General features: G+C 37.8%; 1 protein-coding gene across 1 annotated transcript in view; it reads right to left on the bottom strand.

Annotated features, from left to right (window-relative positions):
- ptprt (protein tyrosine phosphatase receptor type T) overlaps positions 1-21,926 on the bottom strand; it is a 280,227-nt gene that overhangs the window by 157,831 nt on the left and 100,470 nt on the right. Inside the window, exon 11 of the mRNA XM_044348580.1 lies at positions 11,792-11,901. Coding sequence (XP_044204515.1) covers positions 11,792-11,901 — 110 coding nt within the window. The remainder of the gene's footprint in view (positions 1-11,791; positions 11,902-21,926) is intronic.

The following is a 21,926-nucleotide window of genomic DNA, read 5'->3' as shown; positions in this document are numbered from 1 at the left end:
GTATCAAAGACTTTCTGGTGAGAAAGAAACTCCGTTCACCCAGGAAAAGGTGAACTCTAGAAAAATCACTCTAGAAAATCAGCCGTCGGTGACAGTTTGACAGAAAACGGCCTGAATTCGCATCCGATTGACACTCGTTTGACAGCCGCACGGCAACTTCTTGCCAAGACGAGTGACAGGAAGGGCACTCTCCCTCTAGATGCTAATGTAGACTACACATCTCCCTCTGCTCTCACTCATTAGTCACCACAGATCAGCGGTGATTATTTTTGCATGTTACGGCCATGTGATTGTCAATGTATCAGCAAGTTACAGCCATGAAAAATAGACACAATCCTGAGTGTTTGTTCAGCTTTTTTTTGTCTGTTTTAGTTTTCATTGAGAGTTTCATTAACTTTTGTTCCTTTTTTTATTCTTTTAAACCAAATTATTTGTTCTGTATGTAACAGGAAATAAAAATAAGGAAAAAATTAAAGCCACAGTGTTCATATGCTAGTTGACAATATCATGTCATGGTAAATGCTGTATGTGCCAACATACATGTAAAGAAAACAATAATAAACACATATAATATATAGAAATATAGAAAGGACCCTCAGTGCACAACAGAAACACACACATCAGGCCAATAGACGTCAAAAATCTGAAATGTTGCATTTAAAACCTGGTATTTCTTTAAAAATGGTGAGTGAAAATGCTCATTAATTAAATATTTTTTTACTGAAAGCAAATTTAGTTCACTCACCTTCTAACACCACAACAATAGTGCTCATTTTATTATTGAGATAAATAATCTTACTGGACTATTAACATGTATTTTACATTCAGGTATCATACTGTTTTTCATCTAGAGCTAAGGTTAGGAAAGGCTTAAATTCTTCCTGTTGTAACCAGACTGTAACCAATAGCGATAGGTCAAAAGCTAGAATCACAGCACCCTCACAATATTTCTGTGGTGGTATTAAAAAAAATAGAAGGTCAGAAGAGCTGCAAAGGACATTCTCTTCCTTTTCTTTTTTTTTTTATTTTTTATTTATTGAAATTAAATGTTGCCCTCATCCCACTACACTCACTCAGTGAAGTGGAAATATATTAAAGAATATTAAAAATAAACTCAACAGAGGCATAACTGGTTGTACAATTGGGGCGATAAAGAAAAGAAACAAACAAATAACCACAGCGGAGGGAGACCTGGCGTCAGCACTGAGGTAATAAGAGAGAAATGAAAAGGGAAAATATTAGAAAATGAAAATGAGCATTTGACAGGAAAAGACATCAAGGGATGTGCAGTTATGCCTCCCTCCTTCAAAAAAAAAACTAAGCAAACAGCTGGTTTGTAGTTTTTGGCCTCCGGGGTTCTCAGGGGATATGTGATTGGCTAGAGAGATGGCAGAGGAGCCCTGATTGGCTGCAGGGCAGGAAGTAGTGCCTGAGAGATTAGAGTGCAGAGGATAATCCTGCGTGTGTGAGTGACTTTGTGTGTATGTGTGTGTGTGTGTGTGTGTGTGTGTGTCTAGGACCCCCACCCCTACAGAGGGTACGGGTCTGGATGGATAATCCTCTCTGACTATTACCCCTGTCTTTGTGTGTGTGTGTGTGTGTGTGTGTGTGTGTGTGTGTGTGTGTGTGTGTGTGTGTGTGTGTGTGTGTTCATGTGTCTAGGTGTATAATCCTCTTCTCTTTGACTACTGGCAGGCAGATTAGAGCCGTCTGGCTTCTACGGTTTCAGAATTGTTTTAAGAGACCAGTACTCGTTTATTCCCTTTGATATGTACATTGATTTTTTTCTTAATACATTATCTACATCTTTGTTTGTATGTTCGCTTGTTATTTTAGAAGCAACGATTTCCACAAAAATAACTACAAGTGAAGAATATTTATAAACTCATCCCCTCAAGAAAATAAGAGAGTATAATTAATCAAAACGGTTACAAATAGCTGCCAATCAAAAGTGCATTGATTATGCATCGTCACAAATGGGTTTAACCGTACTAGTTGCAGGTTACATGCTTATGTAAATTAACAGTCTCCTCTACAAAAAGTCTCTAGAGCAAACAGCAGAATATGATTTCCAACAGATAATGATATATTTGCTCAGACTTCTCTCCCTTTTTTTGTGATTTTATATTCTCAGCATTACTCTAGTCAAGAGTAATGCTGAGAATCACAAATGTAGAAGTTTGTTTTCAACTGATGCAACTTAAGTTTAATTATATTGAAATGACCAGGGTCTGAGGTCAGAAAGTCCTACAGTAGTTGAAGTAAATCTGGGAACCACAGTTGCAGGTAATGATGAGACATGGACGACAAACCTATAGTTTGTTTGCTCTGATCTGAATCAGTGGATAAGGTGTTAAACTGTTTTCACTTAGGAAAAACTCCAAGTGAACCAAAATGCATCACTAAAAGCGACGTGCTCATTGGTTAGTTGTGTCTGGGATGGCAGCAAGAACATAAAAACAGGAAGTAGATCCTGAAGAAGGTCCTATCTGCCCAAGTATCAAGAAGGCAATGTAATTAGTTGCACTAGTCCAGGTTGGATCTCTATTCTCTCTCCAGCTCAATGCTAGTGACTGAGTACTGCTAGTTATACTGCTAGTATACCTAGCAGTTTGGTTGGATAGAGGTCGGATCACGTTCCCACCTCACATGAACCACTTTCAGTGCGCTTGGAAACAGACCTCAATGGGTCTCGATATGGTTGTTTTAGTCCACACCCATGTTCAACTACAATGTTCAGATCTGCCTAAAGGAATCATGCCAAGTCCCCAAACTCCATCCAAAGATCTGAGAAGAAATGGCTCAAATGAAAAACCCAAAAAAGATTAAAGGATATGCTAACAGTCATAAGGCTTATATGGCATCATTTTGCAGGCTTGCTGTATTCCCTGGTGCTAATGTGTTGCTCAGTTTGTTAGAAAGAGGAGAGTCTCTTTTGGCTCATTTCCAGGCATATTGTTTTGACATGATGATCAAATTATTTCAGTGCCTTCGGAAAACAACGACCCCTCATATTTTTTTAATGCACATATTTTCACAACAAAGCTATTCAAGCTGATTATAATCCAACAGTTGTGACTGAACTGATTTACTTTACTATTTCTGGAGGTGAAAGCCCACATCTTTTTTAAAACATGACAACACTCTTGTCTCCTAGTAAAAAAAAAATATACTTATCTGAGAAACACTGTTGAGTAGAAGTGGTAAAAGACTCCTCTCATCATATCATTGATGGGAAAATCACTGATTACAACCAGAGGAGGAAGAGTCAGTTAAATCACCTTCTGAACTCCACGCGCCCACACATGCACATCGCTTATCATTTTAAAAGTACAATTTGTTCTTCTTCTTTTTTTTAAGCTTGAGATGTTCTAGCGGTGAGTTGAACCATGCAAGGCTGTAATAAATATTTGAGATTAATACAAACAAAAAAGGAAAAGTAGAGCTGCATTACTATCCACAAGTACACACGGATACACACAGACAGGTGTAAGTGATACCGGGCCGTTCCCCTGCAGGCCGAACAGGCGGGGTGACAGAGTAAATGGGGTCAGCAGCTCAAGGACTTGAAAGCCGTACTAAATATAGTCCATTATTGACAGACATGAAAAACAATACAGAGGGAAAGAGGAAAACAGCAGGAAGAGACAGGAGATGGATAAAGGATCAAAGTTCTGTTTTTCACTTTTGTTCATCAGTGAAGGTTCTGTTTCTATTTTTGACTAAGTTTTATAAGCGGCAATTATTTCTGTACATGCTTTCTACTGTTCTATAGAAACACTGGTTAAATCTTGTACCTATCGAAGCAGCTTCTATATGTGGGTGGGCTCTACTGTATTGTATATGCTCCCCCTGTATTTTCAACTGCTGTTGAGCTATACTGCAGTAAAAAAAAAAAAAAAACAACAACAACAACAACAAAAAATGCACATACTAATGGAGGGCAGTATTCTGCAGAGATCTTCTCTTGCCGATCTCAATCAGTAGCCTGAGTATGTGTGTGTGTGTGTGTGTTTCAGACTCAAAGTAAACTTCCTGTAAAAGACTGTGTTTAAGCTTTGAGTCTGGCATTAGAAGCCAACTGAGGTCAAATCCCCAAACAACCTGCCTGTCAGTAAACAGTTTTCACGGTTGAGCAGTGTAGTTGTTCTTTGTTTAAGGACAAGACATCCACACGGTAAACTACTAGTTCAGCCCTTCTTGAAGATTTAGAAGACGGGACTGGAAATCTTCTGTCATAACTCCGACACTGACAGGTCTTTTGATACACCTGCTAACGCCGGTCAACCAGTAACGTTTCTGATGGTGTCAGAGGTGTTTTTACATGAGTAAATGGGACAATAAGCTCACTGATGATGAGTTAATATACAAGCAAACTGTTTCTTTTCATCAGTAAGTCAAAATCGTTAATTACTACAGTATTTAAACATAATTGCAATAATTGCAAATTATTTATTAAAAGTTACAGATTGGTCCTTTAAGGATGGATTAATATTACAGCAGTGAATGTCTGGAGTACTTTTAACCTTAATAATGTTGTCTTACAAATACAGATCATTTAAGTTCATCAGTAAGTCAAAATCGTCAATTACTACAGTATTTATACATAATTGCAATAATTGCAAATTATTTATTAAAAGTTACAGATTGGTCCTTTAAGGATGGATCAATATAGCAGCAGTGAATGTCTGGAGTACTTTTAGCCTTAATAGGATTGTCTTACAAATACAGATAATTTCATATGCTAAAATCTAAAATTCCACATATTACTGAGGATTTCAATGTTTCTTATGAAACCATTTAAATTAGAGTTGTACTGCAGGAATCTCGCAGACGCAGAAAACACTGGTGAACTCTGTCTTGCCATCTTTGAGTCGTCAGTTGCCTTGTTGGTTTTTTGAGGCGTCTTTAACTTCCTGTTTTGCACCACTGCTATCGCTCAGTAAACAGTAATTGGAATCAATAGCGAGATCACCTCAGGCGACTGCTGCTCTCATAATGAGAATCAATCATTCCTTTGTTCAGAAACCAGCAATAGGGCAAGAGAATGTAACAACTATATATCTGCTGTTTCTACAGAAATCAAGAGCTTGGAACAGAGTAACTCACTGAAATAAATGCCAGACTGGTTGCCAGTATTGATTTTTGTGATTGATTAAAGGCCCTGTTTGAAGAGAAAAGAATTGGGGAGTAAAGTTATTCACACACAAGACCAGAACAGAATAACTATACTGTACTAGTAGCCTATCACTTTGGTGTGTTGGATTAAACAGCTCAAAGGCTTGTCAGCAAAATCTTATTTTTTTCTTCCCCCCATGTTGCTGCTAGATATTGAGCAGCTGGAGGGTTGAATGCCTTGAAATATGTCACTGCATTAAGACAGATGATCACACGGGATTCAAGAGGTCATTACATCTAAATTACATGATAGGTAATATATCAGTGCCTCCCAAAAATGACTCATATGAACGGTTGCTGATCTCCTACAGTTAAGGTTTGGTTACATTTTGATAAGTAAAACTATGTGGTTATGGTTAGCAAAAGATCACATTCATGGTTAAAAAAAACCCCATGATTTTTGGTATGGGGTTAGGGTTAGGGTTAGGGACACCAACCATAGTCTTTATCAGGGTTAGGGTTAGGGACACCAACCATAGTCTTTATTAGGGTTAGGGTTAGGGACACCAACCATAGTCTTTATTAGGGTTAGGGTCAAGGACACCAACCATAGTCCAACCAACCAAAGAAAATTAGTGTTGTCCTCAAACAGAGTAGATTTAAAACAAAAGAATGAAAACCTGAAGATTAAACCCTGAATATTCAGTTATTTCCAGATTAGGACTAAACATAAAATAATTTGACTAATTGGTTGGTCAAACCGGATCAGCAAAGCTATGATTCCATGACTTGCTTCACTACTTTATTCTAATCAATGTTAGCACCAGCATCTGTTAAGCTAGCAGGGGTTCAGGAATAACTCTGCAGAGACCAGCAGGGAGGCAGACTAGCTAACAGAGAAGACCTGAAATGCCTGGACGGTCTGATGAGGCAGTCAAAGAAGGGATTGACAAGGTCATGATCTGTGTGTGTTTGAGTGTTTGTCTACTCTCTCATCTCAGCAACCATCAATATATGTGTGTATTTTCTGAGGTGCCGGAGAGGGAGAAGTCGCAGGGAGTCTTTCATGGCAGAATATATAGATTCATTTAAATCAATTAGAGTGGAAACCTTCAGTTTCACATTCAGCAGTGCTTATTTTCAAAGGTCTTTGACAGCTGCTGCGGTTTCATCATGACATTTCTTTTTTTCTGCAGTATATATATTATACGTAAATGCTGGAATTCATTGGATTGAAACTCCTGTATTAAATATTTTTTCTGTTTATTATATAAATCTGCAAGAAATTACAAATTAAAATCCTGATACAAGGGCAGCTTCTCTTGAAATCAAACACTGACCATCTATATCTGTTTAAAATCACCTATAGAACAAATTGAAGATTTAAAACATGATATTTTAAATTCCTACATTTTAGACTTAATTGCAGCTAAATCCAAACTGGCCCAAATCTACTGACCAGCTTGAGCACCAATTAAATTGCACCATGCCAGTTTAAGAAGATCAGAGTGAAAATCCAGCATCAATTTTAGTCTAATCTACTCTGTGAAGGAACGGAAAGACTTGAAATTAACTACTTTGTCCTCTTGCCATGATGTCAAGTTCATCCTAAATTCACCACTCACGCTCATTATTTTGGATTATAAATTTACAATTTGATGTATTCTCCAACTGATTGGCGGTGACCAGCCAAAGTGGAGGATGGGATAGGACTCATTTATCAGCAATTGTCTGCCGGCTGATGGGAATTTCAAACCTGTATGAGACTAAATGTCAGCTATAAGAAAGACATACTGACATAAGTGCCAATTAAATGTGCCGTGCCAATTTAAAAAGATTACAGTAAAACCTGCGTTAACTTTGTTACCGAGTTCCCCGATGTACAAAAGTTCCAGATACTTAAAATGTCTTAAAAAGTCCCCATTTCCCTTATAATTTTATGTCCAAAATAAAACGAAATTTGGAATAAAAATGGGACATTACGCCTAAATTATTGATTACAAATAAAAACAGATGACAGCACTTGATGAATTCTGGTTCTACAGACTAGCTTGTCTATATTTCAGAGATATAGATATAAAATACATGTCAGGCCATTATTTATTTGTCTATAGATCTGAGATTGTAATTGCTTTTTGTGGCATGATTAGAATTAATGGAATTACTGCAGTGGTAGATCACAAGGCTTTGAGACCAAAAAAAAACCCCAAAAAAATGCTGTTTTAGAATCATCACTCCTCACGCCTGCATCCATTAAAAATACATATTAATAGTTCTCCAAATTTTTATCAATAATTACCAACCCCTCCCCTTTACACTTCCTCCCTCCATCACATTTTCCCCAGACACCATTTATCCTTACTCAGATGAATAGAGGACAAGGGGGAGTGAGAGAGAGGGGGGCCTTGGTCCCTTTAGATCTCACCCAGATGTTTCCTTTAATCCTGTAATTAGCTGCAATTATAGTAATACATACGAGAGATGAAGTGATCATATTTGCACACTGAATTAATTCATGTAATCACGCTATATGACGAATACTCTTTCTTTCCAACACTTGCTCACTCGATACCTTTTATCTCCTCTCCCAGTTCTCTCTTTGTTCTTCTCATTCTCCTTATCTCTCCCCTAACAATTCTCCACCTCCACCCATCTATCTCACCCCCCACCCACCACCTCCTTCCTGCCTCCCTCCCTCTCATTGTCCATGGTGTAATTCATGCTTTCTGTCCTGAAAAGCGAGGGACACAGAGAGGATAAAAAAAAGAAAATACAAGAGACAACAGAGCAGGATAGGACACGACAAGAGCCCCTTTAGATGTTGCAGATGATGCCTTTAATCCTGTCAATAGCTGCAATTATAGTAATTATCTCTAATAGCAGCACATTGTGTTGAGACTCTGATATGTTTAACAGATGATGCTGAGACGTGCCGCCTCCGCCGGGCAGAGAGGGCAGGGAGCTTAGATTCATATTAATGAAACCGACACAAAACAAGGCGAAATTGATGATGGTCCCGAGAGGTTTATAGACTGCAGAGAGCGTTTTTCAAGCTCCGGGTCGAGGTCTAATGGAGGTCTCAGAGATGCTACTGAGTGGTCATTGTAGTGCGCAGAAAAGAGAGGAGAGATTGGAGATTGATGTTAGGAGGTAGACAGGGCTCAGGAGAAAATAGAGGCAATTATATGAGAGGAAGATGCTGCCAAAATAAGATGTGCTTCTGTTGATTTGTGAGGTTGAAAGATGAGTTGAAAACATGCTGCTAAAATACATCATATGCTCTCAATCGAGCCGCTATATGTGAAATATTTTTAGCAAAGAAGTGTGTTAGACATTACAAGGGATGATCTAAATAAGCAAGCTGTTTCGGCTGTGCTCTTCCTCTAACATGACTCCTCAACTTGTAATGCAAAGCTGCAACTATAATTCTGCTGAAAAGATAAGTCGATTAATTAATTGAGCAGGAACTGAGCACTTGGTTAGTGTATCTAAGATACAATTATTGATCCAACTGCCTCTTGGGAACATTATGGCAAATGAAACCTGTGCAGGTTTGCTTATGTGTGGACAGAAAGCCTGTCAAGGACCTTTTTTTTAACAGAAAATCTTTTTATAAAACAAATCAAACAAAAATGCCAAACATTCTGTATTCCATGCTTCTCAAATTGGCTGCTGTCCTTCTCTTTTATATAATTTTTTGTCAATGATTTGACATTTCATAGGTTAAGTGTTTGATTGAAAAAAAAATACTGGATTTATGAATAATGAAAATATGCAGAGGTGTGTATTTTAGAAGTCATTTGTAACTGTGTGTCAGGATACACATAGTTATCTATTGGTTTTAAGTATGATCCTGACATCAGAAGACAGTGGGAGAAGAAAGTTTGGATTTATATATCAGCAGAAACACAAAATGAACAATATGTGTGTCAAAATTTGAAGAGACATTTTCAAATTAAGAGAAGAGAGACAAAAGAAAACACTTTTGGGGGCAGAGCAAGGAGAGGATTTATATGAAAAGTCAAGACCGGGACTGTTTATTTATACTATTTAGTATAGTTTTTACAATTTCTTCCCTGATGAAGAACCTGTGAGGTCTATTTTCTACACACAGGCCTCTTAAGACAGACTTATCCTGACCCTAACCATAACCACTACTCCCCTAAACCTTAACTTTAAAACAAAGCTTCACCCTAAAAATAATGATTTACAGTTAGGGGATTTGCGTTTTGTCCCCATAAGTGAGGCGAGTCCCCACAACATGACTGTGTAAACAGATTGACGTCCCCACAGTATAAGGAATACCTGGACCACACACACACACACACACACACACACACAAACACACACACACACTAATAGCCCTGCCAGGTCTTAGTGTGAGGTAGCTCCTTGATGCAGTGATATAAGAGGCAGACAGGAGACAGAGAATGGGTCAATAATTCATTAGATAGAAGGCTCAACTCAACTTCAACCCGAATAAACCGTCTATAACCACACACACATACACACATACACACACACACACACACACACACACAAAAGTGTACACCCACGTGTCTCAATCTGTCTCTCTATCTCACTCTATCCCAAACATTGTCTCAAGGGCTGTCAGAGGATAAGTCTCTCTTCCACTTTCTTTTTATTTTCAAGCCCCTACTTTTCTCGTTGTGCTTCCATGAGAATTTACACGCACTTTTAAATCGCTGCTCGTATCTAATTTTATTACGAGTGTCCGTATCTATTCCTGGATATAGCTCATATTTGATAACGATGTGACCTGACAGGGATGTGCAAGATTAAAATATGAAAAACACAACACAGTTTCCATTGATTTAAACAAAGTTCCTGCCTTGTATATTATCTTCATATATATTTATCAAGTGGTTTTCTTCAAAATGGTGTTGCATGTTTTCCTTTATGGTGTTGCTTGGTCAAGCTGCTGTGATGCAGCATTATGACAACTACTATATCTCAAGCAAATGACATCAGATTGACTTTTTGCCACATTTTCTACTTTATGAATTCAATTACACCTTGCAAAATACATAATACTGCCAAAGGTATAAAGATACCCCTGTCCAACATGTTGGGGGAAGGCCATTTCCTGTTTAAATTACAATGACTTGACTGTTCTGCACAGAGCCTTAACCTCAACACCTTCCAATACTGCTGGCATGACTTATAATGGCAGACCAGGGCTAACCGCTATATCATAATATCAGTGGCAAACCTCGCTAATGGTCTTGTGGCTCAATGAAAGCAAATCCCTGCAGCTCGGTTCCTAAAATCACACTGACAGCCTTTCCAGAAGAGCAGAGGATGTTATGGTGGTTGCGGATTAAGATGTATCTAGTTTCCAAATATGTTTGGTGTACAGCAGGTCACATGTTTTGGGATACAATTTAGAAATTAAATTCCATGTGGTTCAGATCAGTTCAAAAATAATTTCCACCCAAATCTTGCCCATGTGTAACTTGTTTGGTTGGCCCTTGCCAGTGGTGATGGTAGAGATCTTAGTGGATTTTGGCTGCGGATGGACAGACAGACACTGCTGCAGTTGTAATAAGGCAGAACCCTGCAGGAAGGCCAGCCGAGGTGAAATGAAAGTTCTCAGATATGAGATCAGCATTAAACCTGAGATCTAACCTGCAACCCTCTGCTTCACACACTGTTACAACCCAATGGTTTCAATCCTCAAAAATCTGAAATGATATCTACTTGAAGTGAAAAAGAAAAAAAAAAGAAACATTCACCTTTGTATGTTTTGAGTGTGTTTGTCAGTAAACTTTGATGCACTCCAAGCAGATCATGGTCGTGTCAAAACATTAAGTATTCAACCTCCAAACCTTTAGTCTTTTTTTGTACATCCTTTACATTCCAGTGGCCTTGAAACAAACCACTGTGAAGCTTTTTTTTTTCTCAAAAAGTTTCCTTCTGCCTTAAAATCATGTGAACTGAAGTAGTACTGAATAGTTTGTTCATTTTTTTAATAAGGTGCTGCTTCGTAAATCTAACTGAATCAACTTCTCTGAACTTTAGTGACACATTTGATGACCTTAAAACATTAATTACAGTCAAGTTAACAAGCAGCACAAGTGAGGTTTGATTTTTACTTACATTAATTATCTAAGTTTTAACAAATATGTATCAAAATAAGTAATCGTCAAACAAGTCTCTTCAAACTTAAACTTCATTTAGGAGCAATTATGTTAAATTTAATAAGTTTAGTGAACTCAACAAGTCAATCAACTCATCATTTCAAGTCAAAAGACATTAAATAGAAGGAGAAACGTAATTCTGAAATAAGACATAAACCTGTTACTAGAAATTTTAAGTTAGCTTGATATTAATAAGAATATAATTAATATTGAAAAGTTTATCTAATTGCATTTTGTTAATTGTTAAGGATTATTTGATTTCACTAAATTCTAGGATGAGTTATCTGTCAATATAGTCCAATACAACACAACAACAACAGCCTCAAAACGTGACCACAGACTAAAATCTCTGTCAAGAACTGAACGTTATGTTTACAAAGACAGTCTTCATCAGAGGGGCTGTTGTACTGGATTGCAGTAGAATCCACAGGTGTTCCTCATAATCTGTCTCACATCCTCACATTTTGAAACTACCTAGTACATGGATTTTAAACCAATAACATCCGACTGACCTCATACAGTGTGATGACCCCATTGGTCTCGTTGGGAGCTTTCCACTGCATGAAGATCTTTTCCTCGTAGGGCGTATTCTGCAGAGACTCCATCGGCACCGAGCCAGGCACTGCAGAGACAAGGTGTACACAAAACATTATAATGCATCCTGACATAAATAAGTACTCTTATATTTACTGTCTGTATTGAGTGCAACAAAAGCTTTGGCAACAGCTGAACTGAACTCTGGTAAAGTTTGAAGTAAATTCACACTTTGATGTGTGATAATGCACAACCCCCCCTGTTTGTAGTGTAAAACAGATTTCCTGCCAAAATCTAATTTAGTGGCACAGAGTGTTAAACAGAGTAGAGGCCAATGGAAGCTACTAATCATCTCGGCAACAATCATATTTATTTATGGTGTCTCTTGTTGAATCTCGGAATAAAAGTGTTAATGATTTACTTGCATTACAACAAGGAACTTCAGTAAAACATCTTACAAGAATAAACTCTATAAAAACTCTTGACTCCACACTGTGGTCATTTAAACCCATTACGAAATACAGCAAAGTTAATATATATCCACATATACAACACCAACAGTACACTGTATACTCAATGCAGCTCTTTCTTCCTGTAGCATGTGCTAAATTTTGATGTCCTAAACATCCATGAAATACTGGATATTACCTCTGTTATAAATAAAGCAGCGCAAATGTGAAACTGGGGGAAGACTAAAAGGAGATTGGGAAGAAAAGTAAAAGTAAAGAAGGCAAAGAAAGATGGACAGGCAAAGAAAAGTGGGCAATACATTATGCTTATTAAATTTCACTTCAGTTTCTCATCATTTAATTCTATTATTTGATGTAGCAAAAGTTTCAAATATCTGGGAACCTGCTCATCAGGAATATTAAGTTACTCAAAATCTAATTCTGGGCTTTTTTCCCTGTGAGGCAGAATGAGATATATATATATATCATGAAGGGCATTTGCGACAATTAAGTATGACAAGGTATTTCATTATATTTCTTACATTCTCAAAGGCTGAAGTCTATACAGTCTATACATTAGGTTTTTTCTTACCAGTACACAGTGAGTGGTACTTTATGAAAGTCCAACACAGACTGTTAATTCAAATCATATAAAGCCAGACAAAGAACGTAGCAATGCGTCAGTTAGGGGTTTTGCTCAATCAATTATTCAATCACATTAAAATGTAGATTATTACTTTGTACTGAATGTAATTTCCAGTGAGAAAAGTCCGTCAGAGCTTCTGCTGGGTTTTATAATCAGCTTCAATGCTTCAAAACACACATTGAAGTTGTCCTGGTCCTGTCTGGTCTCAATGGGTTTTCTGGGTTTTGGTTGTATGTGTCCCTCCTGTGTTCCTATACTTCCCATCAGCCTCGTCAGCCCTGCCCTACTCACCATGTTTCCCTCAACCAATCAGCTCCTTGCCTGTTCTACCGTCTAGTCACCTGTTCCCTACCTCCTTGTTAGTTCAGTTTGTATTTAAGTCCTGTTATTGGATCATCCGTTCTGTTTAGTTTTGCTTTCCCTGCACTCCTGAGTCCCAAATAAAGATAAATTCTTCAGTTTCTGTGCCTGCTGTCTCCTGATTTGAGCCCACCTGCTCCGTTCCATGTAACAGTAGGTAAGTTTAACCATGAGTTTTGACTCTCAGGTATTTCTGTAATATTGTGCAGCTCAGCTGTAATTTGTGAAATTAAACCAGTCTCATCTTAAAACGAACAGGAGACAGACAGACCGCAATTATGTCATGTAGAGATAAATCTTGAAGCAGTCCTGTAGACAGTGAGTAATGGAACGACTGCTGAGACAAAATGACAGCAGCCGCAGTGATTTTCTTGTGTTACGGGCACTTTTTCTGACTCACCATTGGGAGTCCTATATTCAAATCAAACTCATTCGGATGGAATACCTCAGATGAAAAGTCTATTAGCTTACAAAGTCAATTATTAATTCAATGTCAATGGACCAGTCGTGTCCTGCCGGGGGAAAACTTTGACCTGATGTCTTGATGCTCTGATATCCAGTTTAGGGAGGCGTATTTAGACAGTGACATGTTCTTTCTGTTGGGTTGAAACAATGAGTTTGAGTTTATGGTGTTAACTTTAAGCTTTAATTTGAAACTTCCCTGCACTTGACTCCAAAAGAAGGATGTGATGTTAAGTTTCTGATCCTGTGAGGAAGGGTAAATACATGCCTGTAGGGTCATAAGACGGCACTGCACATCTCTCACTCTCATTCACACAAACAGTGGATGTCAGACAAGTTTACTATTGTACACAGATGTTGTCGTTGACTCATAGTAAAAATCTACCTAGTAACAAGAGTGTGAATGTGTCAGTGTTTTCGGTTCGAGACAGGCTTTCGCACATCTTTATGAAGGCATGGAGACAGAGAAGAGGTGTCAGACACCTTGTCAGGGAGTGAAGCTGTCAAACACAAAAACACACCCAAAAGTTACATCATCTTGCACACAAAAACAGACACACACAGTTGCACACATTCACACCTTACACTCATGACTCATGAACACAATAGTGCTTGTGCACAGTGCACACTAAGGGGTGTGAATTGTTCTAAATGTTAGAAGAGGGAGACAGACAATGATACGGTGTCTGGGACAGTAGAGAAAACGAAACAATGGATAAACTGACCACATATGGGAATCTAAATGGTTACTTTCTCGCCTGGAAAAAAGTTAAAACTTAATAAAGTGACATATTAACTGTGAAAATACTAACACTTATAGTCTGGCTCAATATAATATCCGCCATGATGCCGTTGCTGCAGGTGTCAGACCGTATTTGGTGACCCATCACGTTCTGTGACTCCTCAAGTCTAAACCAACCTAACCAACACCACAGGTCACAGAATTTAATGGATCACCAAATGCGGTGTATCACCTGTTGGTGCAAATGCATTCTGGGATACCCAGTCAGCTACCGATGTAGCCAAAAGCCTGCAGTCAAAACATGCTGAAGTGGGTGAATAACACCGGCGGTTAAGCAAGTAAGACCCTCGAAGAAATCCACAGTGACAACCAAAACCGTGAAGACATATTGGTATCTTATGTAGAGTGGAGGAAAAAAATAATTGGGACAATGGTTGTTAAGTCTGGGACAGTTGCAGGACGCTAAGGAAAAAAGTTAATTTCAAGCCCTGAGTGCCAGGAGGGCAGACTGACTGTAATGTGTTAAAATGCATGTGTGTGTGTGTTTGTGTGTGTTTGTGTGCATTTTCTGCCTCTCACTACTTATTTTCTCTCCTCACTTTCCTCTCTTCATGATAATTCAGCAATCACAGGAATATTTTATATTTTCTACCATGCTGAGATCTCTAGCTGTGTTATTGGCTGTGCATAATGTCGGTGATGAAGGAAGTTAAGCTTATTCTGCCACTCGCACTTCACTGCAAGTCATTGTGGATGAGAGTGTCTATTAAATGCCTGCAATGCAACACAGAAATGGGTCTGACAATGGCAGGAAGCCTTTATTGCTCCTTTTCGTCTTATGCACCTCAGCTGGAAAAAAAGCTTTTCAAAAAACATCCTGTGAACGTTCAGCTGTTTGCAGCAACAAATTGAATCTAACAAAAAAAAAAGACAACCTCTGCTGTGGGGAGTTTCAAAGCCCTCCTGCTATTTTTCAAGCAATAGAATTGTGGCATGGTCTGGCTTTAAGATTCAGAGCATCACAGAGCACAGGTGAGTTCTTGATAGGACGGGCTTCTGGGTTGTTACTTACAAATCACCGCCTAGTAGTTTTAGAGACAGTCAGGAATGTCCTTTCAAAACAAAGATTTTGGGTTATTTTGGACTTTTAAGCAATCATGTTTTGTTTTTTTTTTGTTTATTTAAGTCAACAAGCAACTTGGGGCTACAAAACAAGATGTGATGGAGCTTATTAACTGTACAGAGTTTTAACATGTCACCTGCAAAATGAGGGTTTTTTTGTGTTTGCTTTTTTTGTCAGTGATTGTAAGTATTGTGTATGTGCGTGTGTGTAAGTGTACATGTTTTTACATATGACATAAAGACATAAAGAAAACCACCTTTGACCCAAAGGTCAGGGGTCAAAGCCCCTACATGAACCCAGAGATATGGAGATGCACACACACAGTATACACACATAAACTCAAACACACTATCAGACTGTCAGATGTCTGACAGAGGAATATTTTGATTAGTAATTCCAAGGTGTTGATTAAGGCTCCAGTCTGTGGAGCATATCAAATTACACTAACAAAGAAATGCAATTAGACGCTGCCATTTCTATTCAACACCTTATCACTCACTCATGTGTGTGCATGCTCGTCTTTTATGATGCACAACGTCTACCTGGATATCTGGGTGGCACCTGTGTATGTGTAAGTGTATGCAAACCTTCTATGACTCACAGTGTACCCTGACATCTGCTTTCCAGCATGTATGTGAGTGTGTGTGTGCATCATGACTCATATGACATATGTGTGTGTGTGTCTTTCTGTCTTTGTGTGTGTTCCCGTTCACCTTGTTGGCTGAGACAGAAGAAAACAGGTTTCATTGAACAGATAACGGCAGCTGTAACACATTAATCATAACTTGATTAAATTCCACCATGTTGCACAATGAATGGCTTGCTTTATTAAGCCAGCGCTATCTCTCTTTCTCTCACTCTCATATGTATCTATGTCTCCCTCTCTTGCACTATTTTTACTATTCCTATTAACCCCTTGCATTTTTTTTTAATTCAAATTGTCTTTACAGGCATAATCTACTTTTTCTCCCTAGCTTTTATTTCTCTGGCTCTCTCTATCAGCCAGTATCCATGTTTATATTATAATAAGCAACAGCAGACCTGTTTGTTCATATGGAAATTTTGACTTTTATTCTGTGTTTGAGTTTGGAGCTTTGTAGAAGCGATTTTCAAGCAAAAGCAAATTAAAGAGTAATGCTTATTGGTGATGTTGGGGATTAATGGCACTACATGCAATCGAGATAGAAGTGAGTATTTTGCAGCAGTGTGGTGGCGTTCCTTTCTTATTGTAGTGATTGAATGGTCTATTTTAATTGTTCTCTGCAGTTTGTGGTTGTTTTAAGTCTAAAAATTGTCATGTCATTGAGCTGTCAAATCGAATATGATTACTCTGTTTTATTATATATGTTTATATTATTAATGTCTGTTTTTAAGAAAATATTTAAAACCAGTTTTACACTAAAAAACACAAATGTATCATCCCGACAAATCTCTGACTACCATGCCTGTAAACAGGCATGGGGTTCCAACTCCAAATGTAGTGTAAAATAAGTTTCCACAATACATGAGAACAGGACTGAACTTGGAAAAAATGACCATCCTGTATTTGTCTGTTTCTGTAGATGGTACATTTTCTTGTACCGCAAAGTGTGTAAATTCCCCTGTAAATTAAGAAGGAAATAACCAAAAGGAATGAAAAGCACTGCATCGTCTGTATAAGTGGTGACCTAAAGGAGCACAGTATCACTGTCTTTGATTTATCAAACCCCCTTAAACCCTGTTTGTTTTGTTTTTCAAATGAGTCTGCTTATTGTGAAGCCACTAATATCAATATTAGTTGCATCATAATGTAATGCAGCAGATATAAAAAGATCCTGTCTGACAAGAATTCTAATATTTTGACAGCATTTATTTGCCATTAAAAAGCCTTATAATACAATTTAATGTAGTGCCATCAGTCATTTTGTAAGACTATCATTTATCTTCTTTTTTTTTTTCATTTCAATTGATGGCTCTCTCATGTTGGGATGAAACACCTCATTTAGTATCATGTTCACATGTGGAAACATCCAGTAATCCATGTCAGATTAATAATTTTAGAAAGTCATTCTTCATGTTGTTCAAGACTTCATCGGTTTGGAGGATCCCAGAGGGAATAAAACCAGGGAGCAAATAAACACATCTTGATGAAAAGCTAGCAGGCAGGAGTTAGCAGCCGTGCTGCTGGTCTGGATTAAGATTACATGACACATTGTCATATAAGGATTACAAGACAGACTGTATTAGTTGTCACGACCAGAGACAATATTGAATGTGAACAATATTTGTTTTTTTTCTAAAAAGCTGCTTGTTTTTGAGCTCTGGGTTGATGGGGTTCTTCAAAGTCATCACATTTTATCACCTTGTTTTTAAAGAAAAGTAGGACTGTTTGCACAGAGCAGGTGTTTTGTATGATAAGGTATCTTTTTTTCCCCAGATAGCAGATGTTATATTTATATGTGAGTGAAACATCTTGTTTTTAACATGTTAAAATATGTTCACATTCAAATATCACACAGCACTGGCATTAAAAGTTGGTAACAACAAACAAGTTGTAGTTATAAAATACAGGCTTGTAAAAGTCAAATGTTCACAATCTTTGAAATATTATGACTTTTATGAAGTTAACCTGAAACAGATTTGTTTTCTCTACAAGCTTTAAAGAAAGTAAAATACAGAGCAGAACAATCAAGGCTCAGTTAACAGTAGTTAGTTCTTTCTCTTTTGTTCTTTTTCTCGCTTACTCTGACCTTCATGAGTCGAGAATATTCTGTGATCCTTGATATGTCAAATATATTACTAAAATGATTAAAGACACAGAAATAATAAATGCACTTCAACAACTTGAAATGCACTTTGATTTTTTTTAATGTGACAGCTGTTGAGAGAAAAAAACAAAAATTAACAAAAGCTAATGTCTCTGTTTTTGTTTTTTTCTTCTACTGCAATCTCAGAAAAGACCCTGTGCTCTGAAGATAAAAGGATTATTAAATCTCAATGACTGTGATTGTCCTCTGAGTGAGGAGATCATTTTTCTCTTTGATAGAAATGGGGTTGTTTTTAAGAATATTAACATGTCACAAACAAAGGGATTTGAGATCAGTATTTTGATATTTAAAATACATGCCGTTCAGCCACTGATAGGATATCCAACTTAATAAATAAACACAACACGAATGGAGTCATTACTATCAATAGTGGAAGTTACATCATATTATGGCTTTTATCTAGAACAACACTTAACTTGTAAAAAAAAAAAAAAAAGTCAATTCTCTGGAAACCATATCTGACTCATGTAAGTTCACTGGAAACCAGCTGTGTTCATGAGGACGGAAATATATTCACTGCCTTTGTTAGTCCTCAAGGAAAGACACAATGTTTTCTGATGAGTAACACTCACTTTTGTTTGTTTGCAAGAAAACCACACAGGGCACCTTTAAAGTTACTTTTTGACAACGCTATCAAATGCTGGACACAGACAAAAGTAATAAATGTAAAAGTAATAAATGATTTTGGACACAGCTTACTATCAGTCTTATGGTGTGACAGCTGTAATCTATTATGTTTTTTTTTTTTCCAGCAATACAAAGCATCAGACTTTCTCATGAAGGACATTTTAACTTGTCATAGCAGGGAAGGCACAAGTTAAACTAATAATATTAATGATGGCTCTGTGGTTTGCTAGTGAGTCATTCCAGTAAGTTAGCTCTTTCTCAGCTTACTTCCATTCACTTATTGTAGTAGGAACTAAACTGAGCACAAAAAGTAAGGAACTTTGTGTTTGGTAGATTATTTCTTTGTTGTAACAATGCTTCTTGGCAATAAACCCTGAGTATGTGGGTTGCACCCATGAAAAATATGCCAAATCTTCTCTACCAATGCCAAACAGGTTATTCTGCCATTGACTCTTGTTTGGTGTTTGGTGGATTGGATGATTGAAGTTTGAAGAAACAAGACATATCGGCAATTTAACAATTTGTTCATTTAACAAACAGGAGCCTCAGTAGTGTGTGTAAGAACCATACACAGCCACAACAGCCTGGCACCTCCTCTTCATGCTGGTCACCAGCCTGGTCACACACTGCTGTGGGATGGCATCCCATTCTTCAACCAGCATTTGTCTCAAGTCAGCCAACATGGTTGTGTTGGTCACTCTGGCACGAACAGCACACCCAAGCTCATCCCACAAGTGTTCAATGGGGTCGAGGTCAGGACTGCTGGCAGACCATCCATCCTCTCCACTCCCAAATTCTGGAGGTAGTCTCTGATAGACCCCACAAACCGACAAATCATCCAATCGACCAAACACCAAACAAGAGTCAATGGCAGAATAAGCTGTTTGGCATTGGCAGAGAAGATTTGGCATATTTTTCATGGGCGCAACCCACATACTCAGCTCTGCTGCTCATCCCACAAATGCATATTCCTTACAAATGTGACACCATTTAAAAGGGAAATAAACAGGCTTTCCAACGGTATAAGATTTATTGCCAAGAAGCATTGTTACAACAAAGAAATAATCTACTAAATGCAAATTTCCTTACTTTTTGTGCTATGTTTATTTAGTAGAACTGCAACATTTACCTGCGGGTGCAGCTGCGATAGAGGGGTTAAACAATTTCCTCAAAGGCAATTGGATGTTAGTTTGTTGATAACTGCAATATAATGCAAAATAGTTGCATTACATAATTCTTAGAAAACAAAGTTGGCAGAGTGTGTGTTGAAGAGGTGAGACAGCTGCACTGACTTCCTCTGGCACATGTTTGATAAATAAGAAGCCTGGCAGTAAAGCAGCTGTATTGAGCTGACCTGACAGCTACCTGACAAATAGGTGTTTCATGGTTAGGTTAATAGGCTGGTGTGTACAATGAGTGGACATGACATTTGTCTCTGAGGCAAGCTTGTGTGTGTATTCGTGTTCGTGTGGTTTCAAATTGTCTGCTGTCATTATGAACGGATGAACAACTGGAGGAAAATGGAGAACGGAAGAGGGGGAAACAAACAAAAATAATGCACAAATACTTGCAGACCCACACAAATATACAAATATACATGAATACACACATGTGCAAGTTATGTACAGCTGACTGCAATGTGTCCTTTAGGTGTCAACAGTCAGATAAAACTGAAAACACCAACCGGGTGTTTGAATCTAATAGACAACTATTGTCACTGTGGTTTTTTTGTATCTATAAAGAAATGTGTATACTCTTTCCTTTGTGTGTTTGTGTGAGACTGTGCAGGATCAAACTGTTCATACACTCAGTAAGAACATTTCTCTGTAAACTCTCCCCTAACTCACCGCTGCCAGCTTTATATCATCGAGATTAAAACTTTAATCTCATTCAACCATTTCTACTTTCTGACTTTTCCATTACTTTTTTGAACTTTTATACACCCTGGGACGCAATTACCATTGTAGTGGCATGCAGCTGAACAAAAGCAATCAGTTTCTAGAGTAAACATGGGAAATCCTAAACTCCTAAACAGCATGGCTCTAAGAAAGAGACATCATTTACTACAATAATGCATGTGTCAAATTAACAGTACTGGATGCCTCACAGTGAGAAAGCTAAAAGGTTCATGACTTACTGTAACACTGACTCACTCTGTGTGCATGGGAATATGCTGGAAACCTTAAGAGTGCTGCTTCCAGTATGAAAACCAATTAAGAGGGACATGACTAAAGCCTGAGAAATTCTGAGATTAGTTATAATCTAGAGACTATGGGAATATGATATTTGTTTTATCAGCATTGAAAGTTAGCTTCACATATTTTCAAATTTGTCTTAAAATAACACTGATATGCCTGTATGTATACCAAAAGAGTTACTGGTTGCTGAAATCATTCCTCAGGTCTATACTGGCCATGAAGACTCCTTAATGCAATAGTGTAAGTGATGGGGGACAAAGTCCACAGTTCTCATTCAGTTTAAAACTGCACACAGATGTTTAGGTGAAGCTAATATGAGGCTTCAGCAGTCTGACAATAAATCTATACCTATAAATTATAAATTAAATAATCATTTTAGGGGCAAATTCCATCTTTGCCTTTTTCTTACAGTTCCTCCAATATCATTCAGCAGGGAATCACTGTTTCAGAGAAACAATAAGAGGGAATTTTGTACTAAAAAGACTGTAACTTTGAAAGATCTCCAACTGATTTGTCGAACTGAGAAGCTCCAGCTAAACTTTGAACTTTGTCCCTCATCACTTATATTAAGTTAGGAGGGGATCTCTTAATGTCAAGTATGGACAGAAGGAAGGATTAAAGTGACCAAAAAAGCTGTAAATGTAACTATTGGCATGTGAATGTTGCAATTCAAGACAGGAAAACCCATATGTGCATGTG

Source organism: Thunnus albacares, chromosome 4 (genome assembly GCF_914725855.1).
Source record: "Thunnus albacares chromosome 4, fThuAlb1.1, whole genome shotgun sequence".
Taxonomy (NCBI): domain Eukaryota; kingdom Metazoa; phylum Chordata; class Actinopteri; order Scombriformes; family Scombridae; genus Thunnus; species Thunnus albacares.
This window is presented reverse-complemented; position numbering and strand designations above follow the sequence as displayed.